At 33.8% G+C, this 15,610-nt stretch overlaps 3 protein-coding genes across 5 annotated transcripts; 1 reads left to right on the top strand and 2 right to left on the bottom strand.

The window, feature by feature from the left end:
- Nucleotides 1-949: 949 nt before the first annotated feature.
- LOC107190487 (kinesin-like protein KIF3B) lies at nucleotides 950-4,353 on the bottom strand. The gene is made up of 2 exons (XM_015579297.1): nucleotides 4,011-4,353; nucleotides 950-3,415 (listed from the first exon to the last, which is right to left on the bottom strand). Exon 2 carries the CDS (start codon nucleotides 3,396-3,398, stop codon nucleotides 1,221-1,223), a length of 2,178 nt encoding a protein of 725 aa, XP_015434783.1. The 5' UTR covers nucleotides 3,399-3,415; nucleotides 4,011-4,353; the 3' UTR covers nucleotides 950-1,220.
- Nucleotides 4,354-6,735: 2,382 nt separating this feature from the next.
- On the top strand, nucleotides 6,736-8,794 carry LOC107190475 (coiled-coil domain-containing protein 47). Of its 2 annotated transcripts, none has more exons than XM_015579282.1 (4): nucleotides 6,736-6,850; nucleotides 7,144-8,137; nucleotides 8,218-8,389; nucleotides 8,460-8,794. In XM_015579282.1, exons 2-4 carry the CDS (start codon nucleotides 7,149-7,151, stop codon nucleotides 8,697-8,699), a joined length of 1,401 nt encoding a protein of 466 aa, XP_015434768.1. In that variant the 5' UTR covers nucleotides 6,736-6,850; nucleotides 7,144-7,148; the 3' UTR covers nucleotides 8,700-8,794. The 2 variants fall into 2 exon arrangements, with proteins under 2 accessions (XP_015434768.1, XP_015434769.1); XM_015579283.1 differs by lacking the exon at nucleotides 6,736-6,850 and adding an exon at nucleotides 6,952-7,023.
- A 3,067-nt stretch (nucleotides 8,795-11,861) lies between these two features.
- On the bottom strand, nucleotides 11,862-13,674 carry LOC107190476 (PI-PLC X domain-containing protein 3). Of its 2 annotated transcripts, XM_015579285.1 has the most exons (3): nucleotides 13,385-13,674; nucleotides 12,475-12,712; nucleotides 12,225-12,394 (listed from the first exon to the last, which is right to left on the bottom strand). In XM_015579285.1, exons 1-3 carry the CDS (start codon nucleotides 13,527-13,529, stop codon nucleotides 12,289-12,291), a joined length of 489 nt encoding a protein of 162 aa, XP_015434771.1. In that variant the 5' UTR covers nucleotides 13,530-13,674; the 3' UTR covers nucleotides 12,225-12,288. The 2 variants fall into 2 exon arrangements, with proteins under 2 accessions (XP_015434770.1, XP_015434771.1); XM_015579284.1 differs by having other exon boundaries at nucleotides 11,862-12,712.
- Nucleotides 13,675-15,610: the final 1,936 nt, after the last annotated feature.

Below are 15,610 nucleotides of genomic sequence, written 5' to 3'. Positions count from 1 at the left end.
AGATATGCGCGATAAAGCATCAAAGGAGTTGAAAGTAACAAATATTATTTTTACAAGCACTTTTAATCTTGAAAGAAATATATAATAATAATAACAAGAAATATGTGTAATTTTTCAATTAAAAAATACGTTGTAAAAGTGTATTAAACAAGTAAACAGTAACATTCTGTTTGTAAATACTTTTAAGCGTGTAAGTTTTTCATATTACAGAGAAACTATAAAAATATCAAGGAACTTTGTTCTTAATATCCTATAATAATAGTAGAATTAAATTAATAATAAAATTAGCTGTATAAAAAAACACGAAAACGAATTGTTTTATCCTATATTTCACAGTTTTCATTTTAGCAAATATGTACCATAAAATTACGCCCACAACTGTCAGCCTTTTATAACGAGTAGGAATCTCAATTTTAGTAGAATGTTTATTCTTTTTTTTTTTACTGAGTCTTGATTATTTGGCCTGTTAATTAGTAAATGAATAAATGAAATTATGTATACGTTTTCTTTCTTGATTACTAGACTGCAGATGTGATAGATTTATAGCATGTATGAATATTAAAAATATAATACAATAAGCATTTTAATGATCTTAAGTAGATTTTTTAATGTATATTTAATCTAATAAAACACGTAATGAAAAGAAAATTAATATCATTGTTTACGTGATTTATAAAAACGTGTATTTGCATATATCCAGTCTATTGATCACTTTTCCAGTAGACAACATATCTAAATTAACCAGTAACTACTCTGTACATAAAGATTAAAAATTAAATTCTACATAATCCATTCTAAATAGTATCTTATTACTATGGCAAGTTTTACCATTAATACTAGTGTTTTTAATAATATGGGTGTTACTATATATTATTTTTTCACTTTAAAAATTTGTTCACAACAGAAATAACAGGTCAAATGATCAGACCAGTTGCATCAAAATGGTGGATACTGCCACTATCCACGATAATCGATTAATAAATCAGTATCTTTTTAATTTCAAACTTATTTATTCCGTGTACTTTATTAATGCAATAATACCACGCGGCTGCACATTGACTAGAGAATTATAAAGACTCCAACTATTTCACGCTTATCGAATAACGCGATACCATGGCGTCTTACGACAACTATATAAATTAATCGAATACGACCTGACATGTAGTTCGCGCAATATTTACATTTCACTTTACAGACGCAAGAGAATGCAGTACAATTTTCTACTTCGGCACGAGTCCCCTAGTCTTCGGATAAACGGGCGGTGGAATCTGTTGGATTTTCCCAACGCTCTTAGGTCGTATTTTTGCGGACTGTAATCGCGGTTTCGATCTGAGTTTTGCGTTCGAAGCATCCACGTCAATGTCGCCCTCGTCGCGTAATGCTTGTTCAAGAACGGCTTGAATCGTGGGCGCTATGACGGGTCCTTGATAATCCAACGTCGTCCTTGCGGGCATATCAAGATCCAAATTCAATATGTTTTCACCAGCGTAGCGACAACCTCGCCCCATTGCCAGGGCGATTCGTGCGTATTCCGAAACCGGCCTTCGTGCACATGGAACTGACGTGGGTCTCTTTATCGCATCTATACTGGATGGCTCTGGGTCTTTCACTATCCAACAGTCTTCCTCTTCATCCAGATGAGTTCTTGACAGAATTTTATTCTTTTCCTCTTCGGGAATAAAATTTTCTATTATAAGATACTTTAGTTTCAGTTCTTTCATCAACTCGTGTTGGGTTTGTTCCAAGTCCCTCCTGTCCCTGTTGAAATCATTAGTAACATCTTCTAGTTCCTGCTTCAGAACCTGCAACTTCGTGAAACATTTCCTTAGTTTCCTAGACTTCACGTCAACTTCCTGCTGCAGATTCGTATAAGTTTCCTTCACGCCCAACATTGTTAGCTCTTCGTCTTCCAATTTCTGTTGCATTTCAACTTCTCGTTTCTTTCTCTCTGCAATCTCAGCCGCCTTCTGTTCCAATGCCCTTTGTTGTTCGTTTGTGTGATCGATGATGTTTTTACCTCCACAAAGCATCTTGCTCTCCAAGTCTTTAATTCTCAGTATAAGATGCTCCGTCTCTTGTTTCTCCGCTTTCAGCTGTTCCGCGATAAGCTTCTTATCAGTTTCGATTTTATTATCCTCGCCTCGGCTATCCTCTGTTTCAGATTCTGAATCCGCAGCCTCATCTCCTTTCTTTTTTTTCGGCTTTTTCTTTCGTCTCTGCACCATACCCTTTTGGGCTAACTTCTCCTTCAGTCGACCTATTTCTTCTTGATACTGCCTCAGCAAAGCGTCTTTTGGATCTTCGTTTATCCTTGGCTTATTTTTTATGTTTTTCGCGCGGTTGGCATATCGTAACGTCGTCAGAGTTTCATCGTAATTGTAACTCGCAGGACCAATATTCGCAACCATAATAGTCTTTGAATTTCCGCCTAAAGAGTCTTGTAGTAGTCGCGTAAGCTTAGAATCTCTATACGGTACGTGTGTGGTTTTTCCATCCACCAAAGCAGAAATCACATTTCCCAGAGCCGATAAGCTTAAATTGATCTTACTCGCTTCCTTCAACCTTTCACCGGAAGCGCCAGTTTTGCTCTGTCTCTCGCTACCGGCGAGATCAACCAAGTTCAAACGGCCTACTCTAATCCCTCCGGTATCGTCGATAGATCCCATCTCAATAGTAATCAAAAATATCGCATGCGATCGAGAGCTATGTTCATTCATATTTGTCGCACCTATAGTCCTGTTCTGGTTACCCATGTTCATCAACTGCTGTATCTCTGTGGCGCTTTTACACACCGATGTGGATAGATCTTTCACGAACACACCTGTGTCCGGTTTCTCCTTCAATTCGAACCGAAGACTCTGATCAGACTGCAGAAGATCGCGTATTTCCTCTTGATAGATCTCTAGATAGCTCGCGCGTACCAAATATTGCATATTCTCGGATCTGCCAATATGATTGAAGATATGCTCGAAAGACCGTGGAATCACACCCCGTCTGTTGTAATCGTTTTTTAGACCCTCCATGGTATAAGTTTTCCCAGTACCGGTTTGCCCGTAAGCGAAGATGGTACCGTTGAAACCATCAAGGACGGAGGACACTAATGGTCTGACCGTTTCCTCGTATAGGTCTTGTTGGCTGGAGTTCCAGTCGTAAACCGCATCGAACGTGAAGACTTTCACATTATCGCTAGATGGATCATCCCGCGGATGACGAATCTCGACCACTCCCCTCGATGGAAATACATCTACCACACGTGTATATCCACGAGTCAATTCCTTTTCGTCCATCGGTCGACATCTTACGACAACCTGGACACACTGGGTCACTACCTCTGATGTCGCGTTCGACTTCATATTTTTCCTTTTCCAGGTCTTCTGTTGGTTGTCCGATCTTTCCATATTGACGATCGATTCACCTGTGTAACAAGAGAAACTCAGCACAGGACCTGACAAACACAACTAGTTTGCAAAACCAATAATTACATTTAACAAAAGAGCGAAACAATTGTCTAAATAAAAGTAATGATATTTATTACTCTCTGAATGAATAACTCCAATAACTTTTTGTTTTTATACATGAATAGGTATTTTCAATAAAAAAAAATTTTAAGAAACTTTGATATTTCTTGTAATAATCCCTATAATTAACAAACGAGCAATAAAAATCGATTAGGTAACTTTTTATACAAGCAGTAGTATCTGTTAGTACATACGATACTGTACCGATAACAATTTTTTTCTTTTTTAAGGGAAATTACAAGGAGAATAAGAATCATGGATACTTAAAACTTTTATACTTAAGTTTTTACTTAAAACTTTTATATGAATATAATGTAATTTGTTGCTGTAAACGTTACTATTTCATCTCTTTTTATTTCGAACACTTTTAACTACAAGCTCTGTCACTTTTCGCGTGAAAAGATACGAAAATTGAGTGCAAAAACCTTAACCAAAGATTACGTGAACACACTTCAAGCGTTGTGATTGCATTAGTACTAATAACACACTTACCCCCTCAAGTTTTCAGATAGAATAAGCACGCACAGTGCGAACAACGTTACAATAAAGGAACAACGATTTTTCATTGTATCCGCATATTACCCGTTTCCACACGGTATTGATCCATTGTTTGCTTTCTAGGATTTGCACTATCAACACCCGCCCTTTTTATATCCACTTCTTCAATCAATCTCGTTTCAAGGACTACTATCATACCCCCACGACAATCAGGACTCAGTGTTTAATCGAGTCACTGAGGCTATACACGACACATTGTGACAGAATATAGGAACGACCGCATCATATTTTGACAGCACAAAGCCATTATGATCAAGCCTGCGCAGTAAACTCCTCTCTCTCGTTTCCACGGACATACTGAATCGATCTCTCGCATAATCATCGAGTATTTTAGTCAAGACGGTCTTGCTGAAGCTCTTCGGTGAAACGATACAACAGAAAGTTCCTTTATCGGCGAAATGTAAGAATTAGTTCTTATTCTTGTTCGTTTTCAAAAACAAATTACATATGTATATATTTTTACATAGCATAATTTTTAAAACACATTTCGTAAATAGTGGATGTAACATGTGTACTAAATTTTGTTCGTACAACATTGTCCAATTAATTGAACTAAAACAAAAAACAAGAATGTTTCATTTTCTGAAAGAAATTTGCTAGGGAAGTACGTAGGATTTTTTCGATATCTCCAAAACTTTCTTTTTTACAGACGTTTTTATGTAAAACTTTTAGACCAAGATTGATTTTTTTATTTTAAATGCTCACCATTTTTACAAGACTAAGCAATTTTAAAAAATCCTACGTAAGTACTTCCCCAACAAATTTCTTCTAGAAAATGAAAAACTTTTGTTTTTTTTTGTTTTAATTCAAACCAGTTCAAATCTAGCGACTGTGATCCACGTCACCGCAGAAACAGTTGGCCGAAAAAGTGCTCTACAGAAGGGACACTTGCATCGTCATTTTGTATGAAAAAAAATATTTTTGTATATTTGAACAAATATGTATATATTATAGCCATCGCAAATGATTTCCAGTTTACTTTAATGTATTGTCAGAAAAAATTCACAAAGGTGCCTATGATTTTCAAGGGGCCAGGGTGGGCTAACCCCTTAAAGCAAATAACTGTAATTGGATCTACTTTTCGTAATTGTTTTTAAATATACTAATGGTTATATAGTTGTCCACCCCGCTCTGACAACTATTTTATCGCACTTAATTTGTAATTTTATTCAGCATTTAATTTTTCTGTGCATCTTGATAGGTTCTATTGCTAAAACTAATTATAGAAGACTTCAGTAAGTAAGTTGCTATTCCCATAATATACTTCTGACTGCAGATTAACTCAATTTGTATATTCTTTGTGGTATTTGTGTACATACTTGACAAACCTTGTACATCTTCGGGCGAGATGTGGACAAGTCAATTTTTTCGCAGAATTTTTAAAGTAATACTTAAAGTAGATTAAGTCTCCGTATTTGTTTATTTCCAAAAGTTAGGCGAACATTAAAATTGCGATCGGTCTCTATGGGTCTAGGGCTCCCAAACGAAGGGCGTCCAATAAATTGACTTTACGGTTTCTCATGAAGCTTTTGCCGTACTAAGCTTTAGATTTAAAGTTGTTTATATGACATATGCCCGCCTGGTACTATTATTTCTTATTGCTTGGTCAAGTGATAACGCTGCAATCGGATTGAACATTATTTGAATAAAATATTTTAAGACAAATTACTTGAATAAAAACAATTATTCTCAAGTTATTTTAATATAAGACAACCATTTTAATGGTTTATTACAAATATAATTTTTTTATATTTCAAATAACCTGAACGCCAGACCATAATTTACGGTGTCCATTCTAAACACTATAATCTGTTATAAACATTAAATCAGAAGTTGCGTGTAGAGTATATTGAGGAGCCACCCTGTGATAGGACTGTGACACTGACTGACTAATAGATTATGCAGTTTATCATAGATGGCGCCACAGACCATTTCGACCTTATTAATCGTTTCATATAAAAAAAACTTAAATATTAATTGAAACGGTAAATTCACAATTGTTTATGCACAACACTAATTCAAGGGGATTCAATAAACAATCTGTAGAGTTTGGAAAAATATGTCATCATGTATTTTGCGATTTTCTGTATTTCTTATGTTGTATACCATTGAATACAACGAGGTAAGAGAGAAATGTTATTGCAGCTGATGATTCACGATTTATTGGAGTAAAGTGGATTACTATTTTGATCGTCGGTTACATTGTATTTGACATGTAATAAAATCGTCTGCTGATTGTCATTGAGTTTGTGTAATAATTACCTTTGACAGGAAGTACTTTAACATTTTTTAGTCAAACCTATGCTAGAAATAAAAATATTAAAACAAACATGATTATTTACTCCGTAATTATTTTTTAATATTCTACAATATTTATTACGCATATACATTTATTAGGAAACCTGAAATTATTTCGACTCCATTTATGTATGTACCTTAATTTCAAATTCATTATTATGAATGAAGTTGTATACTTACCTATTTTGTTAAATAATATTTTAAGTATCTATAGCTTTTTACTAATATGTTACATTTTCTAAATTTTAGAAAAATTTAACTCATATACTACAGGTGGTACTTTTCTTATTTATAGAAAGAAACTTTTGACGAAGGAAATGACATTCTGTTCCGTAGCTAGTTTCATAGTGTGCAAGTCACCTCCTTGAAAGGGTACTACTGCACCAGTATTATTTATTGGAAAGACTGCTCTGTTTAATTGATAACTGAAATCAATGTTAAAAAACTGGAAGTGTTTTATATAAGTACATCATAATGTTAGTGTTGCACAATAAATTAATAAAAATAGAAATTTTATAGATAAATTGTTGGAATAAAGTTTCTTCAATTATTCGATGTTTTAGTATGAGGATTGTATTGTAAATAACTTGTCTAAGAAAACATTAAGCAGTTCATTATTTACATATTGTTTCTTTTACACGAGATAACGGTAAAAAATACTAAATCGAATGCTCTATGCAAATTTGAAAATACATTATGTAAACTTCGACTGTCTGCAGTTACTCTTGACATTATTGCAACTTAATCATTTGTTGCTATTTTGTTTCAGACAAAATGAAATTGTGGTTAGTAATAGTTCATATCGTGTTGGTTGCAACAAATATATGGGTCACAGCACATTTTCACGAGGAACTTCCTGAAGACAATGAATTTGCAGAGTTTGAAGACTTTGAAGAAGAAAAACCAACTCAGTCAATTAATGATCGTGTAGCAGAACATTTTAAGGAGACAAGCAGTAATCAAGATTTTGAAGAGGAGGATGTATTAATTGTTGATAGCGACAGTGAGTTCGATCACTTTGATGAAGAAGAATTTGAAGGAGTAGATTCTGCTGGTGGAAACACAGGCTTAAAAAGCGATGAGTCATCAACATTAACAATCACAAAAATACCGTTACATTTGCGTGCAAGATGGGACAGTTTTTATTTAGAAATATTAATGATCATTGGACTATTGGTATATTTCATTAACTATCTTGCTGGACGATCGAAAAATGCACGCATTGCAGAAATGTGGCTCATGGAGCATAAACAACTTTTACTTGACAACTTTTCTCTCGTTGGTGATACAGGAAAGTCGAGTGAAGATACATCTGAAAATGGTTTAGTAAAAGAAAGTCAGTCTCATTACAGTTTGTATTGCTCAGGAAGAGTTGGATGTGATTCTATGTTAATTGAATTAAAATTACTTAAAAGACAAGATTTAGTCGCAGTGTTGGCACAACTTGTGCGACCTCAAAACGATCAAGCACTTATACGTATAGAATTAGCAAAAGATGAAACAGATAATTTTGTATTGGCTGTAGCTACAAAACGAACTGCAATGCATTTACTGCGGGATATGGCTGATATTAGTGTTTATTGTCCAGAAAAAAGACCAGGAGAAAAATTTGGTCTTCCATCAGGATTTTATGTAATGTCTGAAATTGCTGAAGCAGTATCAACGATTTTAGATACAAGAGTTTTACAAGCGTTTACAAAGTTTGCACAATATATTGATTATATACATATTAGTGACCAATTTAGTGGTCCCAAGCAACAAGAGTAAGAATGGAAAACAAATTTTCAGTTACAATTGCCTGTTTTCTATGATTTTGTTTCTAATACTATATATTCAATTTTAGGGATACAACACAATTAACAATGCCTGAAGTAAAGAGAGTTTTACTTGTTGGACTAAATATAAGTATGAAAGGGCATACAATCAATGCAGAAAGTCAAGAAAAATTGAAGCTGCTTTTGCAATTAACTTTTTATTTATTAGATAAATTACGTCGTTTCAAATTGTCTAAAGAGGTGTGTAATTTTTTGTTGAAGGTGTATTACTATTTCAATATGTTACATTACATTATAATATTATTTTTAGGGCAAAAGTAAAGCTGATAAAAACAGATTGAGAGTAGAGGAAGCATTCTTAAAAACAACTCATGCTGCTAGAGCTGAAGCAGCTGCACAGAGAAAAGAAGAACGTCGTAGAGCTGAAAAAGAACGTATTCTACAGGAAGAAGATCCTGACAAGCAAAGAAAGTGGGAAGAGAAAGAACAACGGAGACTTGCTAAAAAACGGGCACCTAGAATGAAGCAGCTTAAAGTTAAAGCATTATGACCAGACACAGTGAACTGTAAAGAAATTGTTGAAACTTCTAAAGAGTCATGAGATACTCAACTGAACTGCCCATTCAGTCATTCAGTAAGACTATTTCAACCACATTCATACTTCTTTTGGAAATATCCATCGTTCATTGATCAAATCGTAATCGAGTTTTAAAAAGAAATCCATAGGTAAGTATCATATACTTACAATTCACTATAGTGAAATAAAACAAGTTTATATATCTCTTAATTTTCAATGTATAATTTCACTTGGTTTACCTGTTAGTAATATATCAGTACTATTAAATATTTATTTTATAAAATAATTGGTATAATTACTTTTATGAGTTATACCTTGTATTGAATATATAATCAAAAAGTGTTACATAGACTTCATTTCATACAAAAATGGCAACAGTGTGTTATGAAAATAATATATCATTATTATTTTTAATCGATAATAGTATTGTTTGTTACACAATTCATTCTTAACACCCATCCTTTTATGTTATAGCTATATTACAGTACATATTAATATACTATGGTATATATGTACTTGTACAAGTCAGAAGGAAGTAATTTTTTGAACAGTTCTTTCATTAAAAATGAATATAATTAAAGTAATTTTTTAAATTTCCTAAATTATATGTCTTTATTTCTTATTACATACAATTATTTATATTTGTTCAAAGTAAAAAACAAAATTATGAAAAAATGATATTTTCAGTTCTAAGAGAATATGATTCAAATAATATATATATAGATTCCAAATTAGCATTATGCTTGCATTTGTTTAATTATTTAGTACTAAATATTATACATTAGTTCATTATATGTGAAATGAATGAAGGGAAATATAGCTGAAATCGCACTGCCTCCGAAATTGCACCAATCACCATTTAATGGTTCTAAAGGGCAATTACCGTCATCTATTGTGTTAAATTTGAAGTAAATTGAGTATGCATAATGCCACAGAAGTCTGGTTAAAAATATCACTCTTTTAATTATTCTGTGCATGTTAGAAGAAAAATTTGTGTTAGTATTTAATATTTTCACTGGTATCCTTAGGCTTTGGTACTAAGGTAAGCAAAAAGTTTCATTTCATTGTATCATATATCTAGATATACCTATCAGTAAAAACATTCAGAACAGTGCACAGGTTACTAATCGTATGGCAAGATAAAATATTATTTCTATAATTATCTACCGGTAACGGTGGTCCAAATTAATGCAACGACGATTATTATTGGAAATCAGTCACAATTATCAGTCAGTATTATTACTCCTGGAATTAAATTGGGCTTGAATTAAAATCGAATTAAAAAACTATATTTGCCTATCCTAAACAGGATGGGTTAAAATTCGTGGTACAAATAAGGCCAGGGAAATAGTACGGCTCGGAATGAGACTACAATCAAGAATACGAAATTGCGTTAGAGGCTTCGTTTTCGAAAGAATCAACTTTGAAAATTAATCTGAAACACGTGTATTCGTTATGATAGTAAGTAGAAACGGAATGCAATGAACAGACGCGCTATCAAAGTCCTATTCTATTCCACGCGTATCCAACAGATTTTCAAGTTCGATTATCTCGAAAACGAAACCTCAAACGTAATTTCGTTATTCCTTATTTTCCCAGATAGCACATGACGCCTTGAAGACGCCTATTCTACGGCTATTTTAAGTCTAAGGCGCCTTTAAGCCGTTATTATGCCGCCTTAAGCCGTCAGTGTGCTATCTGGGTTGGTGTCAAATTAATTTACAAACATCTATAATGAAAAATATGATTAAGAATCAAACATTGTCTTCGGGTCAAATTGATTATTAATTGATTATTAATTATTGGTTAATTATCTTCAATTAAAGATATCTTTGTAGATGTTTGAAATAATTCAAAACTGTAATCATATAATTGTGAATTTAATGGGTTATACATATATATTAAACTTCTTGGATTATTGAAACACACGTCGCTAGAACAGTAAAGTCCTCGGTCGGCTACTTTTAGGGTCCATATAGAGTAGCTTTCTCGTGGTACTAGATACGATGGCAATTAAGATAACCTCGGACGAAATAGACACTGCGACTGAGTGAGAGCGCAAAATTCGGCAGTCTATTTTAATTCAGCGATTGCAACAAAGGTGACATGAAACCGGTGTATGAAAATAAAATTTTTGTGATGTTTGTTTTTTCTTAATGAAAATCTTTTTAGTGGATTGATGAGATTTTCCTGATAAAAATGAGTACAAACACGACATACATTGGACTATTTTTAGTTATAAAATAGTCCAATTGGGTTCGTGTTTGAGCTCATTTTATCAGAAAAATTGTGGTAGTCTGTTACAAATAATATCAGTAACGTAAGATACAAATGATAGGAATTCTATTTTTTACATATTTTAATTTGACAATATTGATGCCTACAGCCCATTTATGATGAAAGATAAGCTGGTTTGGCTAATATGACATACTACAAACGAGTCTAGGGGAGAAATGGTAGCTCTCCCGCGACCGAACAATATAAACTATTCCAAGTACTTTACTATACACAGTTTGCAATGTTCAGGTTAATTGTGATGAATATTCACCACAGTAAGAAATCTAAAAGTGTTAAGCAAAAGAATTAACCGGCTGGGGTACTGCAAGAAATATGAAACTGACCCTTTCTCCAAACGTTTACTAACGATAGCCTACTTGTTGTCGCTCTGGAACTTAGGAAGAGAAAACGGTCGACACTTCAAGTTATTATAAATTACACCTATCGTTGACGACACATCCCCGTTGTATATTTGCATATAAAATATGCTACAAATTAGTTTATTTTATAACAGTAACGTTATTCCGTTGTAAATCTTCTTACAGTATAGATCCTTCGTGTTTAATCGAGTGGTTTGGAAATCTTTTGTTTGATAGATTACTTTTGATAGGCTACCAGTGAAAAAAGTTGTGGATATATCATCATGCTGACATAATGTTGTTTGTTAAATGTTCATTTAAAGGTACATTTTTGTTTCCTATCGTAAACAAAAATAACGATCGCCCTCACTCAACTACGAAACCTTAGTTATTTAAATTTGTTCTATCTATAAATAATTTCAAAAATATTCAAAATGGTATTTCTGTCTGGATCATACTGAACGTGTATATTCAGGTACAAAGAATTTGGCATAAAATACTATGAGTGGAAAAACTTTTTATTACTATCAATAATGATCTTACAAAATAAAAAATTATTATCTGATACAAAATCAGCAATAACTATATTCAATCCATTTCGACCGGGGTGTTTCTGACCTATCCAAGATACAATTGCTTTCTGACATAATGGAACTAAATTCCTCTGCAGCGTTCCACACAGATGTTTTAATACATAAGAGACATCTGGAGTTAAAACACATTGCGATACGAAACCAATCTCCAATGGTCGCGCCAGCAATTCAGCATTTAAGAAATCTAAAAGTTCATCAACACGAGTAGTATTAGGCCATGGCGTACGCCATAACCCGCTTGGCCACAAATTCGAATAATTTTGCGCATAAATGTTTCTATAAATAACGATCACTTGGTACTTTTCCAAGTTAAGCCAGTTAAGTGTTATGTGATCAAAGCTCGAGGCTATTGGACATAGTTTTCTCTGAAATAAACGGAAAATCGTGTCCACAAGGTGGCGGTGGTCCATGTCCGAGAACGCGTAGAAATGTTGAAAATCTATGATTAAAATTTCGTTGTTATGAGAAGACAGCCATTCTGCCATTTCTTGTAACGGTTGGTATATTGTTGACCCATACAAGCCGTGCACGAAATAAATGTTTCCGTTCGGTGGTTTTGTTGCAACGCGTAAATCTAGGTATCGGATTCCTCCGTTGAGCTGATCCTTGATATTGTCATGTTGCGTAATAGACCAATTAAAAATAATGGGTTTAGAAACGAGTGAGCAGTAACGGCCAAGAGCTCTGATGTAGTTTGGCTCATCGGGCCCCACGTCGTTACGTCGATTTATAGTGTAAGTCATCGTATCATGAGAACCTGTTACAGGTTATCAACTATTATACATGTATATCGAGTTCATAACTTTTTATTATAGTGGTTGTATGCATTTTCGTCATATCAGGCCCGAAAACGTAACTCCTAATTTCATTTTTGAAACGAGGGGAAACGATGACATTGGTATGTTTACGCAATTCTCCACAATGCAATAGATATAATAGAATAGAATATAAAAGAACACGAATTTGTGTCTTATAAAATGCTATAAAAATACTATAAAATCTTGGTTAAAAACGAACACTTATGAAAAAAGGAATCATACTTTCAATTTATTTTGTTTTCTAGAAAATCGGTTTTTGAATAATGCCTTATATACTTAACGTGCATTTATTATGCAGGAAGTTTATGTCATGGTCTTCCCTCATGAGTAATATAAGTAACATAGATAATTATTTAATAATACAGTACAACAGGTAATAGTTTTAGACGTCGTTTTTATAATAAAAAATGGTTTGTATAGCATAACATATTTTAAATAATTCTGTTTTATTTGTAATTAATTGTACTTGTGATAATTTATTAATATGTATTATTAAACTTTATGAAATAAATTTAATAAAACCAGTGAATTGTATGGAAAATATAAAGGTAAATCTCATTTTTTTTAATTTGTAATTGTATTTATGGAAGACAGAATGTATTTCAACGTACCGGGTATTGCCAGTTGTATTATGGGTACGTTTCTTATAACTTCCGGAAGTCGAGTCATCCAGTACTCTAGTTCTTCGTTTGAAATGATCCCTTTTCTACCCACTTTGTATGGAACACCGCTTTCGTATTCCATAATTTTAAACATATAATTTTCGTCACCGTGCAATGGAATGGATCGACACAAAAGTGTTATACTCGCAATAGAGGTTCTCGAAAATTTGCAACGATTTTTTATAGGAATTCATGTATGGTAAAGATCAAATTCTACGTGTATGGTAACGATGTAGGTATACGTTACCTACACCGAATGACTCGTTGGCCGATCATCTCCATCCTTTATATCGCCTGTTTGAATTAACGTTCCCACGGTGATGTCATAGAAATCACCTTGCGGCTTTTTCCGACAGGGAACAACTAAGTAGATGGTACAGATTCAGAGAATCTAACCTCATGGCCGTTTGATCATAGTGCGTCCCTCTTTCCTATATCGAGAAGTTAACTGCGCGAATGAGCCTATTAAAGAGCTGCAATATTACCAACACACGGCGATATTTCGGCGGATGCTTTAAACTTTAAATATTCATTTTGATTCTTATACGAAATCGTAATAAAGCTACTATTTGTTTTGAAAAAGCTTCACGACATTTTAGGTTACATTAAACGATAAAAGTATCGTGAATGGCGAATATTTGTATTACATTCGTTAGGATCAGCTCATCTTAATTCTGCAAAGTTGATGTTATCGAAAATATATTAATGACAGATGACGATTTCAAAAGCTACACATGACGTAATGCTTTAATGTAATTACAATTTTGTTTAATAAACTGTGTCTTCAATTATGTAATAATACACACATGAAACTCATAAAGATATATTGATATTTTCTGTGTATTCAAATATTCCAACAGAAATTTTTGATGAAAATTGATTGCAATCTGCCATTTTTGATAAAATGACGATATGACTCAGTATCCATAAGATTTTATAATTGTGTTCAGTCTTAATGAAAACAACCCAGCTTGACCTTGTGCTATTACGCACTAAAAATTTAGAAGAAACTAAAGTAAACCACAATTATTGCAATGAATAAAAATATGAATAGAACAGTCGTATCCAAATAGATGTTTGAACGACTGTTATTTTGTTTCAATTTAAAAAAATATTTAAGTCTATGTATTTCTGGTCTTCGCAAATCGATTGACATTTGTATATGTATAGCATACATTGTTATAATACTTGTCCTCCTCATACATATGTATGTATGTACATGCAGATTATTAAACAAAAGTGGTGATAACTATTTCAGCGGTATGCTCACTTTGTTTAACCCTCAGAGCACGGTCCCTGGGTCACGCGTTCGCGAGAGCGACACACACGCAATGACGGAGCTGTCGCGTAAATCGCATAGCGACGGACGTTTGTTTACATGCGAATGACCGGGCCAAGACACTGCAGAAGTATTGACTATTAAATATAATTTGTTTTATAATTCACGAGATTTTTATTCTAGTTAGTGTAATAAGAACACGAAAATCCAAATGTAATGTGGAACCAGCTAATCATTACATTATCTACATGGTGACGGTGGCTCGAACTTGAGCTCGAGCAACCGCCACTGCGTAGTAATATCGGTGAGAGTCTCGAGCTCGAGCCATACTGGCACTGTGTTAGGACAGTGTCGGTGAGAGCCTCGAGCTTCGAGCCTTGCCGTCGCTGTGTAGCGTAGAATATCGGTGTAGGGTCGGAAATGACATAGGGACCGGTGACCATGTTTCCGTGCTCGGAGGGTTAAGGTGTATTAGCATAAATTATACTACAGTCGGAATTACCGTACTTAATGAGCAAACATGTAACTAATATCCATGTCATGTGACAATTCCACCTGTAACTTTTTTCCAATACAACACAATTATTACGTAGTAGTTTCTATTAAAAATACACATTCATAATGTATAAAAATATATATGCTATTTTAGAATGTACTATAAACAATGTAAAATCATAGCTATAGATATGTGGCGGCCTTAGGACTGCCACCACGTCCTTGTTTCTTTCCGTTTCGTTTTTAGCGTTTCTCACGGTCTCGTGCGAGTCTGGTTATTGTCATGCATATTTAGTAACCAGGTTCGGGCGAGACCCGGAGTTCTTACTCCTACATCCACTTTCATCGAGGGTCCTTGGGTTTTCCTAAAAGTCCTTCTTTGTTCAGCTTTTCTACGACGA

This window comes from Dufourea novaeangliae, unplaced genomic scaffold (genome assembly GCF_001272555.1).
Source record: "Dufourea novaeangliae isolate 0120121106 unplaced genomic scaffold, ASM127255v1 scaffold193, whole genome shotgun sequence".
In the NCBI taxonomy this organism is placed as follows: Eukaryota; Metazoa; Arthropoda; class Insecta; order Hymenoptera; family Halictidae; genus Dufourea; species Dufourea novaeangliae.
This window is presented reverse-complemented; position numbering and strand designations above follow the sequence as displayed.

Excerpts from the sequence above, each read along its gene's own strand:
- LOC107190487 (XM_015579297.1), bottom strand. The coding sequence starts at position 3,398 with ATGGAAAGATCGGACAACCAACAGAAGACCTGGAAAAGGAAAAATATG.
- LOC107190475 (XM_015579282.1), top strand. The coding sequence starts at position 7,149 with ATGAAATTGTGGTTAGTAATAGTTCATATCGTGTTGGTTGCAACAAAT. Across the intron at positions 8,138-8,217 it reads AGTGGTCCCAAGCAACAAGA|GGATACAACACAATTAACAA; the intron begins GTAAGAATGGAA and ends ATTCAATTTTAG. Across the intron at positions 8,390-8,459 it reads GTTTCAAATTGTCTAAAGAG|GGCAAAAGTAAAGCTGATAA; the intron begins GTGTGTAATTTT and ends TATTATTTTTAG.
- LOC107190476 (XM_015579284.1), bottom strand. The coding sequence starts at position 13,529 with ATGTTTAAAATTATGGAATACGAAAGCGGTGTTCCATACAAAGTGGGT. Across the intron at positions 12,713-13,384 it reads AATACAACTGGCAATACCCG|GTTCTCATGATACGATGACT; the intron begins GTACGTTGAAAT and ends AACCTGTAACAG.